The sequence below is a fragment of the Trematomus bernacchii genome, unplaced genomic scaffold, assembly GCF_902827165.1.
Source record: "Trematomus bernacchii unplaced genomic scaffold, fTreBer1.1, whole genome shotgun sequence".
Taxonomy (NCBI): Eukaryota; Metazoa; Chordata; class Actinopteri; order Perciformes; family Nototheniidae; genus Trematomus; species Trematomus bernacchii.
The window spans coordinates 5,294,368-5,308,253 of record NW_022987313.1 but is presented as its reverse complement, the minus strand read 5'-3'; the positions used below and the strand labels follow the sequence as shown (position 1 = coordinate 5,308,253).

The 13,886-nt window shown below is 42.6% G+C and overlaps 2 protein-coding genes across 2 annotated transcripts in view; both read right to left on the bottom strand.

Moving 5' to 3' along the window:
* Positions 1 to 7: 7 nt before the first annotated feature.
* id3 (inhibitor of DNA binding 3) lies at positions 8 to 1,945 on the bottom strand. The gene is made up of 3 exons (XM_034113805.1): positions 1,524 to 1,945; positions 1,175 to 1,248; positions 8 to 763 (listed from the first exon to the last, which is right to left on the bottom strand). Exons 1-2 carry the CDS (start codon positions 1,821 to 1,823, stop codon positions 1,195 to 1,197), a joined length of 354 nt encoding a protein of 117 aa, XP_033969696.1. The 5' UTR covers positions 1,824 to 1,945; the 3' UTR covers positions 8 to 763; positions 1,175 to 1,194.
* A 1,247-nt stretch (positions 1,946 to 3,192) lies between these two features.
* si:ch1073-358c10.1 (peptide methionine sulfoxide reductase MsrA 1) overlaps positions 3,193 to 13,886 on the bottom strand; it is a 50,629-nt gene continuing 39,935 nt past the window's right edge. Inside the window, exon 8 of the mRNA XM_034113732.1 lies at positions 3,193 to 3,249. The gene's annotated coding sequence lies outside the window, so the exon portion shown is untranslated. The remainder of the gene's footprint in view (positions 3,250 to 13,886) is intronic.

The following is a 13,886-nucleotide window of genomic DNA, read 5'->3' as shown; positions in this document are numbered from 1 at the left end:
GGCCAAACTGTTTCACAACTTTTTTTTATTTCATTTCATCACATAACAAACATATGTAACATACAAAGCAAAGTTTATAATAAAGAGTTTATAAAACTCACAGCACATAGTCTGTAGAAATCACACAATCCCTACAAACATTCACAATTAACTCTAGTATAGAGTCCTGATTATACCTAAGAAACTCCCATTCAGAAAAAATACCAACATCCAAATTGACTCACACCTTACATACCCAGCAGATATGTACACATTCGTATGAAGTTGTAACAGTCTCATTAGAAATCAGATTAGAGGGGAGAAATAATGCAGGGATAATTGTGTGAGATGATGGGAGACTTGGTGTAGAAAGAGTTCATGTTGGGTGTGAAGTTTAACCCCCATTAAGTTGGTTTGGAATGCATCACATAAAGGAAAATTAAACAACAATGTACCAATGTTTCTACTTCTACCAATAAGGGATCCCAGGTTTCTGGAGGAGGGCATACAAATCCGGTCGCTTTCAGTTTCCAATCCTGACTTCTGCTTTGGTGTGTTGATTTGTCTGTCCAGGGGCCAAAGAATGAGTCTCTGTGTTGTTGCTCATGAACCGCTGTTGATCCCCACTCATCTAGGAAACAGTCCACTTTTTCCTGTCTTTTCTTCTTTAAGCCCTCCACCTCCCTCCTCCTTCTTCTTCTTCTCTCTCAAATACCTATCCCACCCTTTCTGCCCCTCTTGTCCTCTTGCCCGGAGTGAAGTGGAGACATGTGTTTCCCTGCACCTGCATGGAGAGAAAGGAAGAAAAGTGAAGTCAGATCTCTCCCTCTCATACTCCCTCCCCCCTCCCTGCAGAGGAGAGCAGACAGACTGGCGCCTAGCATGGAACTTTCATTAACCCCAGGCAGATAGCAATGAATCCGCTACACATTCACTGGCCTGTCTAATTGGCAACCATGGTGAATGTGAAGGGTAGGGGGACCTCCGTCTCCAAACACATCAATGCCTACACTATTCTCACAGCCATTAAAAGTTTTGTTTTTTAGCTTTTTCCTTTTCAGTGTCAAAACAAGACACTGTTATGATCATAAACAAGTGCCCTGAAGTTATGAGGGTTAAGAACACTTATCTCGGGATTTCTTCCAATTAGGGACACATTAGGGACTGATAATGAAATGATAAATTTCCCACATACCGTGATTTGTCATCCTTTTCCTAGTGGCACAACCGCCCTTCTTCTTTGGAGAAATTGCGAGCAAGGTCCGCAGTCTGAATGGAAAGCAAAAAGAGCAAAGTGTTAGACGCGGACAATACTTTCATTCTAAATGCATTCAAACAATAATAACGCTGGGGGTTTAACATGTTTGCACATCACATATCATGGAACATCATCTGGGTATAGTAGTCTATACAATCAACGCCATGCATGCAAGCGTGGATGCACATTTTGGACAACACTTTAAAGGTCAACAACACATAATATCTTTAAAGTGTAGAAAGGCAACTATTAGTGAATCTCGGTGTAAGCCTGCATTTCCCCTCACCTTTATTGAGAGAACCATCTCCGGCGTCGCTGTGTCCTCCGCCTCCAGTGCGATCTGCAGGTCGAAGATGTAGTCGATAACGTGTTGCAGGATCTCCACCTGGCTGACCGACTTGTTCTGCGGGATGCTCGGTACCAGCTCCTTCAGCTTGGAGTAGCAGTCGTTCATATCGCACAGGGCGCCCAGCGGCTCCTCCAGACACGAGTGTTTATTCCGGCTAATGGCGAGACTCTGCTCCGAAATGCAGCACACGGCCTTGTAGCAATTCCTCACCGAACGGACGGGACTGATGGCTTTCATGGTGAAAACAGAAAACAATAACAACAAGACTCGGCTTGGTGTTTGAATATACCGTGGTGTAGGTTTTCCTAGTTCTTCTATCGTTGTCCTGAAATACTACAGTGCTCTGACAGCGACGTACAGTTAGCTCTTTATACACAGCACGCCTTCTTACGCCCCTTTCCTCGCACCGTGCTCTGATTGGCCATTGGGAAGAGCAAGGCTATTCTCATTGGTTGAGAAAGGTTGGAAAGAATGAGGAAATTAGGGCTGGGATGCCTAAAGGGTATTGTCAATCAATTAGTCACCACCTTTAGCTGGTTGTATTTGCTGGAAATAGATAGAAATGTTCTTAAAGTGGAAGAATCCCTGTCAACATGAAGAATACTTTTAGTTTACAACCAGACCTCCTGAGTCTAAGATATTTGATGGACTTATAATTATGTTTCACTACAGACTCTATCTCACTTTTACTTTCATAGACAGCTATAACTCCAGGTAATGATATGTATAATAGTGAAAGGGAGATGCCAGTCAGCTTATCGTGGTCCATAATTATGGCCTATTGTTTTTACTTATTACTGTAAATTAAGTTTGGCTGCATATATGACTTTGTTAAGACTTTAAAAACACTAAATCCAAAGTAATGTCTTTAAAAACTATTTAGAACATAATATCAAATTGGTTGATGAATAGTCTAAATATTTAAGGAGTATACGTGATTATTTTGGGTTGCATTACCCACATAATCTGTTTACAAAAATAAATAAAAGTTGAACAAATTATATTTATACAATATAGGTAAAAGGTCAGTGGAAAGACAGGTTATTTTAGACTTGAACACATTTGTAAAAACATTTTATTCTGATGATTGGTAATTTGATATGGATTTATGACTAATTTTTCATGTTTTTGGTATGTTATAGTCCTTTTCTTATAGCCCTGTTGCATGTACCAGTGTATTCGACCATCATTAAAACGCAAACAAATATTATGGGTGCACAAATCTCTCCAGTCACTTTGGCTACTGCTCAAATCAAAACATATTTTGGGCTAAACAGTTTAATTGTGAACATTATATTTTAACAATTCCAAATGTTGCTACGTTTTAGTTTACATCAAAGCACGTCCCGTCCTGCTCCTATTTGGGTCTTATTTTCCCCTTTTCTCACAATCCTGTTTTGTGGAGGAATGCAGGCCTGAGCCAGCTGTGTGTCCTATCCCGGCCCAGCTGTGTTGATCTAACGCGCCAGTCCCAGACATGCTGGCGCCAGCCTCCCGACGTCATCCATTCACCCCGACGCGCACTCCCCTCTTTGGCAGACGGCCCGCCCTCCCCCGTCCACCACCAGAGGGATAAGAAGCAGAGGCGCTCAGAGATCCGATAGGCTGACCGGTCTGTCACTCATGGACATGGATCCACGCCCCCACGATTCCCTCCTCCTGTCTGCAGTTATACTCAGGAAAAGTTAGAGGAAAGCTCTTCACAATACTCTATTGTGTAATAACAAAAAAGCCAATATAATATAATAAAATATAATTATTATTATTATTAAAATTATTGACGCCATTGCAATTCTAAATCTTTACATTGTCAAGTAATGTATGTACAGTTATGTTACGTTACATGAACAACAAATAGTTAATTCATTATAAAACTTTTTTTTAAGATCACAAACAATTAAAGGTACAGAACATACATTTATCTGAATTGTGCGTAAAAGTGCATGGCTGGAGATATCTTCACCATTATACAGAGGTTAACCAGATGTTGGAGTCAGTGCCTTCCTCATGGCAATCACCCCCCCCCCCCCTCCACAACCATTGACCCTGCATGACGAGTCACTCAGCAACCTCACTTTAGAGCAAACCACAATATTGAACCGTGAGACAGGACTTCAGTCCAGTGCTATTTTAGAGATATATTGTGTGAGCAGTGCAGAGTATCCAAACAAGACTTTGACCTTAAATATCTTTCTTAAGTATGTCGATGGGAGGCAAAATAATACACGAAATTTCCCAGGTCTGGTTGGAAAATTATTTTTTGTATTTGCTTGTTTAGCGAACTGGGTACGAAGAAATAGATAAGATGTTCTTGGGTTACATAGCTCAGTGTTTTGACCGAAATCAGTAGCTATTTCTAGGAACTATAAGAGCTATTTCTAGATATCAAAGTGGCAACAGAGAATTTCCTCCCATGACAGCGCTTGTCTGCAGATTCTAGAGCTCTCAAATACACACACACACACACACACACACACACACACACACACACACACACACACACACACACACACACACACACACACACACACACACACACACACACACACACACACACACACACACACACACACACACACACACACACACACACACACACACACACACACACACACACACACACACACACACACACACACACACACACACACACACACACACACACACACACACACACACACACACACACACACACACACACACACACACACACACACACACACACACACACTAGTGTGTCTGGGCAAGGATCAGGTGCTTGTCGGAAAGGCCCCGGACACAATCGAGTCTCTCTTTCAATGGATGGGAGAATTCCGAGCCTGGCGTCAGTGAGTCTGCCTCTCTCCCCTCTCTCTCCCCTCTCCCCCTCCTCCCTCTCCCTCTCCCTCTCCCTCTCCCTCTCCCTCTCCCTCTCCCTCTCCCTCTCCCTCTCCCTCTCCCTCTCCCTCTCCCTCTCCCTCTCCCCGCTCCTCCGTGCAGCTGGACGCAGACAATCAAGACATCAACAATCGCCATGCATAATTAGCAGCGCCCCCTCCTCTCTCCTCCTCTCTCCTTCTCTCTCTCAATTAAATTTCAACCCAGTATATTTTATTGGCAGCAACATACTTAGGTAGTAATAAAAAATACTACCACATAATAACGAGCCTAAACATCTGTTTCACTTCTATGACTCAATGTGTGTACAGGATTGAAATCCTATCCCCTCTTCTCACGTCTTTACCTCTTGAAGCACCTTCTCTCAACATAAACAAAGTGTCTCTTTCTACTTCTGGTAACAACAGAACAGAGTGTAAAGTAATGAGGGTCATCTCGTGAGATAAGAGCGACAGAGGCAGGGAAAGCACCATACTGTCATGAGGAGAGGCCGGGTTGTATACAGAAGGGTATCTTTTTCATCCACAAGTGCAGGCCTATTTAAGTGGGGGATAATTAAGTGGAAAGAAACACACTGAAACTTAATTCTTTGCATCCCTGGTGTGTGACGTGCTGGATTCCTCCTCCTCTGCTCCTTGTTTTCCTTCATCAAAGACGCTACAGTCCTCAGCATCAGCTTTGAACAGCCTACAGATCTAGAGCTTTTGTCCCAAGTGACCCAGGCGGTGACATGACATTTTATGGACATTGTTGATTTGTACTGGTCATTTGTTTTTTATGTTTGAGTCGCTTGTTCAAGCTTAGCAATAACGATCTGGCCTGGTTTTTTGATGAGATGGTCACGATGTATTAAGAAAGAAACTCACCCACGTACTTCATTCATTGATTCACTCACTCAGCCTCTGTGTGCCCATTGTGGCTGTTAGGCATTGCAAATTCTATACTAAAATTAAGCTACTGTCTGTGGCTGTCTGGTTAACTAAATACTGTATCTCGGCTGAGAACATTTTCGAAATACAGGTGTGATTTAATTCCAAAAATACCTAACAATCTGGCACTGGTTGTAATCTATGCCTGTGTGGTTATAAATGTCACAGCAAGCATTTCCTCTGTCTGTATGTTATTTAATACAATTTCAATATTTCTTCTTTAGCAGCTGTAGCAAAATCCCATATCGTGTCACCTGTGACACATTTAGGTCAATAAATGATTTTTGACCTTGTGTGTGAACTAGTTTTTCTCAGCTGTATCTAAATATAATCTGATGTTTAAAAAAGAATGGACATGTTTTTTGTGTCTCAGTTTGCAGCAAATACATTTTCCATTCAACATACCTTGAAATAAATACAAAGTAGTGATTTGGTTAAGTGGGGCTTTAACGTTTTAAAAGACTAAGATCAAGTTAGTCCATAATTATACTGTGGGAACTTTGCTGTTGTCATGATTATGTGGTCATGTGACGCTGCCTATGTCCTTGGGTGTGAATATTTTACTGGTTCATGCAGGGATAAATAGAGCCATACAACTGCATTGCAGGTGGGACACAAGCCACAGAAGGCCATAAAGCCCATGGCCACCAAAACAAGCTGACTGTAAAATGTTCAGTGCGACTGTGCAGGCGGAGAGGCTGCCAGCTGTTGGTCACACTATTGTTTTGTCGTTTTCATCGTCCCTGACTAGAACAGTCCGTTTATTCTGCAGCCATCCAATGAGGATAAACATCTGGCTTTGTTAGTGCCAGACTTTGTGACCATGGTTGGGGCCAGTTGGCGAAGTGATTAGTCATAACACCTTTAATAAAGTGACTTATCCAGAAGAGCGATGGCTGTAGTCTTTTCCCTGCAAAACAGACTGTCAAGCAGTCAGACTCAGAATGATTATTTACACCAACTCTAGAGCTGACAGTGAGCCCGCTGCTGTGGTTTTCCACTGGATGACCATTAATGGAAGCATTGAAGGCCCTAATATTCCCTCCTAAAACCTTTCTTCTGTTTTCAAAACCAGCAAATAAACATACAGAATGAGCGTCTGCAGACAGCCCATTTGCTAGTTGTCTCCACATTGCCAGGGAAAAATGACTCTGATCAACATCCAGTCTTGAGATTTCTACCATATTTGGAGATATATTTTGAATCGTCAAACATAAATGAAGACAAACCAGACAAAAAATGTTGTTCTTACTGTTGTTTGAAAGGGGGACGTTTGTGATTGATGTGCATTCAACTCGAATTTTGACCTTGCAATTAAGGACGGACTGGGTCTATATTTGCAGTCAATTTGTACTGCTCTTTAATATAATACTTATGAATAAATGTTTTATAAAAACAAAGCTAGCTGGAGGCAAAGCTTGCTAATTGTGGTGGAAGAAGCAACTAAAATGGACATAAACCAACATTTCTGACCAATTACAATGGTAAGTTCTAGTGAAAGGTTTAGCTGGCTGGCCTGTGCACATCGAGGGCATCAAGTCCAAACAGGGGGTCTTAATGTGTTTTCTGACCCCACACAAGGTTAAGTTTAGGCATGTGTTTTTTTTACGAGACAACATGGGCTGGGGGCAAAATGGAGAGATACAAACAGGACATTTGTATGCGTGATCAGGAAGCCCAATGAAGAGAACAAGCTGAGAGGGGCAGAGAACATTAGTGTGGAAAATGACTGCGGGACAGACTTGATGGCAAGTGACAGAAAGGAGAGAGAAAGAGAGGGATTGAAAGACGCAGAGGAGCCTGACTTTGGTTGCTGCTGCAGGGGTTCAGCTGGTCAGGCTTCACAAAGACACACACAGAGGCCATTAGGTCCCTGGTGGGTATCTCTGCACCTGTGTGTGTGTGTGTGTGTGTGTGTGTGTGTGTGTGTGTGTGTGTGTGTGTGTGTGTGTGTGTGTGTGTGTGTGTGTGTGTCATGTGTTTCTAGGTCAAGTGGTTCCCTGACATCCAAGATGCACCACAGCAGTGACTTTCTCCTTCTGTCACTGGCTTTGTATTCTTTTAACACTATCTTTCGTCTGCCCCCCACCCCCTAAACACACACACTCGCATGTACAAATGGATATAGCATACATACACACACTTGCCACCCCTCTTCATCTCTCTTCCCTGTGCTGCTAATGAATGACACAGTGGGGACGAAGACATGATACACAGCTGATTCCCACCCCTCTCATACACACACATGCACACACCCTTACCCTCCCTAATCTGGGTCAGTGGTGCCCCTCTTGGTCACCCCTGTCGGAGCCCTCCAGACGGAGGGGGCAGAGTGGGAGCAGAGAGGTCTGTGCTCTCAGTGACCTGATTAAAGGCTCCTACGCAGACTACTGAGCTCCGTAACCAATCCAACACAACACACAAGCTGCATGCATGGGCCTTGCTACTGGACGTTCTCTCACTCTGTCTGCCTGTCATAAAGTTGCTTAATCATCCTCTCCATTTGTCATTATGATACGCTATTACGATACGATTTCTGCTCAGCCCCACCCCCATCACCTACAATCGTAATGGCTTTAATTATGGGGTTGTGACGTCCAGGGCATCCCTCGATGGACATAAGCACTCAGGGAAAATGGACACTCCGCCAGCTGGTCATCTAGTCATTACCCTGTAGAGCATGCATTATAGGGCGAGTCTTAAATTGGGTTTGGTGTGTAAAAACATCACAACACTAAAGTTGTAATAATCCAGTGTGAGTGTTTTGCTTGGAGATTTAAAACATATAGCGTTTCTTGTTTTGTCCCGGAACCATGTTAGGTAATAAGTCAAGAGATCACCATCCTAATGTGTGTGACCCATTGCAACTTGGTGATGCTACTTCTGAACAGTGCTAAGCAAAAATGCTTGAGAAATCTATGTATAGTTTCTTAAAACAAAAGCCGAAGTAACACAGCCATGAGTCACTCCTGAAGAGAGTAACACTACCAGGAAATGCCCATATCTGTGTAGCCATGTTTGTTCTGAGTGTATTGTTTCATGGAAATGTCCTGCTAACATTCTCTGGCTACTCTGTAATTTACTGAAAATATCCTTGCACCACGAAGTTAAGAGTCTGGCCAAAGTGGACGGTCAAAGCCACTCAAGATTTCTATAAATGTTGCTTCCTCCAATTCCCCAGAATGGCCAAAAGACCAAGACAATGGCCAAGACAGTTCTCACAATCTGGAAGTATTTAAAGAGAAGATAACTATACTTATACAGCAACTCATAAATAAAAGAAATGTAAGAGTCAGAAATCCAAGCAAAACTGATATAAAAAGACACAATAAAATGTGGGTTTACCAATACTGCAAAAAGCTGTTGTACTAGTTTGGATACAGTAAGCATTAAGGTGTCCTGATATTGAACAGAAACACTGCATTGTTATGCAGATACCTCATTGCTTTGAGTGAAAAAAGCAAAACAGAAATATAACCATTATTTGTAACAACTTTACTGCACACTTCTTGTAAAATTGTACTTAACTGTAATAAACCTAAACACTGAGCAGTTTTGGCGTCTGTTAAACTGACATACTCAGAGGCATTGCTCAAACTGGCTCATATCTTACTGTCTCCCTTGTACCTGAAGCAACACAGACACTATTTTCTTGTTTTTTTGTTGCTAAGTTATTTTCGGTCTAACGCCCACTTAAGACACCTACAATGCTCCCAGTTCAAGGCAGGAAACTTGTCATATGTCATCACCCTCTCTTTTTTGTTTACTGTTTCTGTGTGTATACTTTCAAATTAAAGGCACTCTCAACAACATATACAAAATGGCATCGTTGAATATCGCTAAACTTGGGGAAATAATACCAAAAGTATCTGCATGGCTGTTTCCTTTTGGGCCTACGAGTAATTTAGTACATTTGTAATTCAATCTTTTAAAAGCAGAACTCAGAGTACAAAGGGTGAAGGCAGAGATAGAGACAACAGGGTCGGGCTGATGACCTCAACACAGTGAGCTCAGATAAAGACAAGCACTTCAAACACCGCTGATAAGCTTCACAGTGAAGGACGCAGAGCAGTCCTTTTGGCCAAAACAAGAGATCGCCTGACAAAGCCCAGCCTGTGAGAGGTGAGAGGTAGCGTAAAACTGATAGAAATCACAGCGTCTTTGCATTGTATTCACAAAAGGCTCACGTGTAAAGATATTTTATCGCCGGTTGTGCGTCAGCAGAGTATAGAACAGTGGAGGATTTAGAGTTTAGACAGATGGGACTTCCCCTTTATCTTATCAGCGTTAATATAGTCAACAGTAGCATTTTGTAAGTGAATAGGCCTCAGCCTAACGTGATAGACAAGCTATGACAATGTTAGTGGTCAATCAAATGTGTGAGTCTGTTCATTCACATCACAGCAGCCCTATAATGACTGATTAACAACCCCGAGTAGTGCTCACCTGTGTCAACGCGTTGAGTGACTGAGTTAATTATTGTCCTCCAGACGTCTGTAAGGCCTCAGAGAGACAGAGAGATTACAGAGGACAAACGGAAAATCAGATTAACAGAGAAGCTACCTTTCTATTCAGCTGCAACACTGATCGATCTCGAGATTTGAGTTAAACTCTGGGGTTTAAATACCACATATAAGCAAAAGCGCCAGTGTTGTTTTTCACGCTCGTTTAAGATAATGCTCATAAATGAATTGTTCTGTTCATGCCAGATATGTGCCCCCCTCTTGTTAGGGAGGCAGATGATTCCACCCTCCCCAACCAACAACAACACTCCAATGTTAGGCTAACCTCCTGGTGACTTTATCACAGCATCTGGCAAACGTTAGGCTTCACCTGAACCCACCATTTATGCTGTAATCTGAGCAGCGTTCTTACAGATGCGACTTCAGTAGGCAAAGCTTTGTGTGTGTGAGTGTGTGTGCAATCATGTATGTACTCCTGCATCTGTGTGCTCTTTGGGCTCAGCTCCCCTCGCACGGGTTGAAAAAGACAATTGCTCGGTTCAGGATGGGAACCAAATAAGCCGGTGCAGGCACAGCAGGGGAGCCCTTTTCACAGCATGCACAATAACCACCCAACCCCAGAGAACACAGTGCCTGGTTTGCCTTGTGAACGCACAGCAGTGACAGTGTGCCGCGCACGTGGTCGAGACGGCTCTATGTGTCCTTTTGTTAGCAGCGACTGATAACCACAAAAAAAAGCAATAACAGACAAGACCTATAAGACAATAATACCACACTCCCTGCACAGCTGGCATATTTTCTGAGAAGCTATTTCCTGTAAAAAATCTGACACGGGAATAATGATGGCTTTGATTGGGCCCCAGTTAACGGGAGGCACTTCCTGTTCCTTTGTATTGGTTTCATTGTGAGGCGATGGGGTGGGAGGGGGGGACGGGGGCGAGGCAGGGTTTGAGGGAAACAGCTGCTGGAGATGACACAGTCAAGAACATCCCTGTGACCCCCCCCCCACCCCGGCAAACACACACACACACACACACACACACACATTCACACACTATCACCTCTTGCAATGGTAGACCAGTACATTTGGTTTCAACCTGATTTCCCAACGGTTGACCTACTTAAATCTCCTTATAGCTACCAGTGTGAGTCGAGTGGGTTCAGACATTGTTATCACAGTCAGGACGTAAAACATTAACTCTAAATTGTCAAGAAAAAGGTCAGCTCCCAGGACATCATGCTATCTAAAGGTTCAACAATGTGACATTTAAATCAGTCACTGATGCCTATCGTCTCTGGTTCTCATGGCTGATGAGAAAATCTAAATCAGTGTGGCTCTGTTTAGACAGCAGATGGGTAAAACCTATTGCACCCAATTACAAGACACCAGGGTTAAACTGAATTTCCCAGAAGTTGTGAGAAAGATGTTTAACCTGCTCGTAAAACACAGATGGATGCTTTCAACAGCAGCATTCAGGGATTTTGATTGTTACACTAAGTATTTCCTGTGATTGTCTGAACGCTTGTGCGTACGCTCTATTGCCATATGTGTCACCTAAATAATATTTAAAACACTGCATAGAATGTAGTGAGAATATAACCCAGGTTTGGATTGATAATTGCCAAACAAAACTATTACAAATTGAAACAAGGCTTAAAAAGTAGATTCATATTTTTTTTAAATCAGCACTTAAACTAAATATACCAAACTTTAAAAGATAAAGTGTTTTGGTTTAAAAAAGCTGTTACGAAATTTGAAAAGGTTAGAGTTTGTCTGTTTTGTTTGCACATCTCTAAGGGAAGTCTCACTTGTTATCTCCAAAGAGAGTCTGTGGTTCTCGAGTTAATTGCTGTTCTGGCAGATGTACGTTGCATTTAATCTTTTTAAAGAAAACCTAGCACATACTCATGCAGGTATTCAAATGCACGCACAACAACACACACTTGCTTTTGTGCATTCACACCCACTATCTGAGTGAGGTTTTCCATTAGTGTTTTTGCAGAGATGACAGGCTGTTGTGTTTCCTGCCACACAGAGTGTTTCGCCACAGCAGCTAACCAGTGTTCATGCTCTCTCTCTTGCTCTGCATTGAAGATGATCACTGGGAAATCATGAGCAAAACACACACACAGACCACAAACACAGCTGTATGAACACAGCTCTATTCAGATCTATTGTGCACTGATAATTTTTTTCCCCTCACCTCAAATTTTCTTTTACATGTCTCTCATCTCCTTTGTCTTTATGATTATTGTCTTTTTTTTTCCTCTGTCCATTTTCCCATCCCTCTCTCTTGCAGTGCCAGTCTCTGAGGAGCGCTGATGTGAGCTCCAGATGTTGCAGCAGACTGGCTGGAGACAGAGAGGGCAGAGGGCTCCCCTGTACCTCCCGCTCCTCTCCTCCCTGCACACTTTCATTGCCTGATGTTGTGTTGGATCCTTTTGGCTTCTGGCCCCTCACATCATTTCTTCCAAACGCCTAAATCTAAGTCCATCTCTGATTATAATGAAACAAATATAAATCAATTAGCAAAACTATGCCTGTGTATTATGTGTTCATTTATTATGTGGCCAGAAATAAACATGTGTATCCTAAATACAAGCAATGATAACTCAATTTGTTCAAAATAACTTCAAATAACAATAAACCATGCACTATTTTTTCTATGTTAGATGAAGCCTGTTTCATAATAAAAAAAACCTGTGCTGCAAATTGTATGTGACTTTTTTTCTTGCATGCAACCGTTGCAAAATCAGAAAAAACCTAGAATGCATTTTGGGGGGAAATGACCTGAGAAATCAGTGAATCAGATTTGTTGAGGTCCCATTAACTGGACCTTTTCTGGGGCCCGACTATTTCTGTGAGTGGGCCTGTGTGAACCTCTTGAAATACAATAAATGCTTGTAAAAGTGATAAACCCTGTAGAAGTCAGGTAGGACAAGGAAGAATGTAATGATGTAAATGCTGTAAACAGGAATAGGAATTCCTAGACATTTCGACAGATATTAGGTTCACAAAGGTCAGAGAGGTCAGATGCCGATAGTGTCTCTCTCTAGTTGTTGTTGAGACTAGTCCTCTTCTTCTCTTCACCTTAACAAACACGTCTCTGCCTCATGACCTCTCTCTCTCTCTCTCTCCATTTCAAAACAAAAGTTGTTGTCTTCACATAAGGCCTTATGGGTTGGTCAGGGGTCACCTACCTTCTAAAGATACAATCGCTCTATATGTGAACATCCATCCATCACTGTGGATAAAATGTCACCTTCCTCACCTCTTGTCCCATACTGCACTACTACTCCTCTCTTCCTCCCCCCCCCCCCCCCCTGCTCCCCGCCATCCACTCGGGACCTGCGTTCGCTCACCCGGTCCCCTCCCTCGGTCCCCTCCCTGGAACACCTCGCTGGTGCTTCCCTTCAAAGCACACATTGATCACTGGGAGACACAGACAGACATTTAAAGGGAGGTGTACTCTGTGTGAGTGTGTCTGTGCAGCAGCAGGGGTCACACTGTGAAATTAGGCTGCATGCCGGGGCTAATTGAACTCAGGGGTCACTAAAGCGCATCGTTGACCATGCACGTTACTTAGCATATCTTAATGTGCTGATAAGATCATGTGTGTGTTGCAGGTAATTTGAGGTTAAAATAACAAAGTGAACAACAAGGTAGCTGTTAGATAAGTCGAGGAAAGAGGAGAGCTCAGTGGCTTCAAGTGTTATTGCTTTGCGTCACGGGAAAAGACTGCAGTGTTCACAGTTTGCTGCCATAAAAAAAGTAACTGAAACTTGTTGGTTCTTTGTAATTAGACAGAAGCATGATTGCCTGGCTGTTGTTTGGGAAACAGGAGGTTTGAATTTAGATGCAGTTTGCCATTAAAAAAACCAAGTACAGTAAACACATATATAATAAAAAGGGCATTGCAAGTATTAATAAAGTAAGTAAACACTTCTCAAGACGGCTCCCAGGCAACTCCCCCACCTTTCTTTTCTTCATATAAGAGACCACAAATCCTCCGTAACTCAATTTCATATAC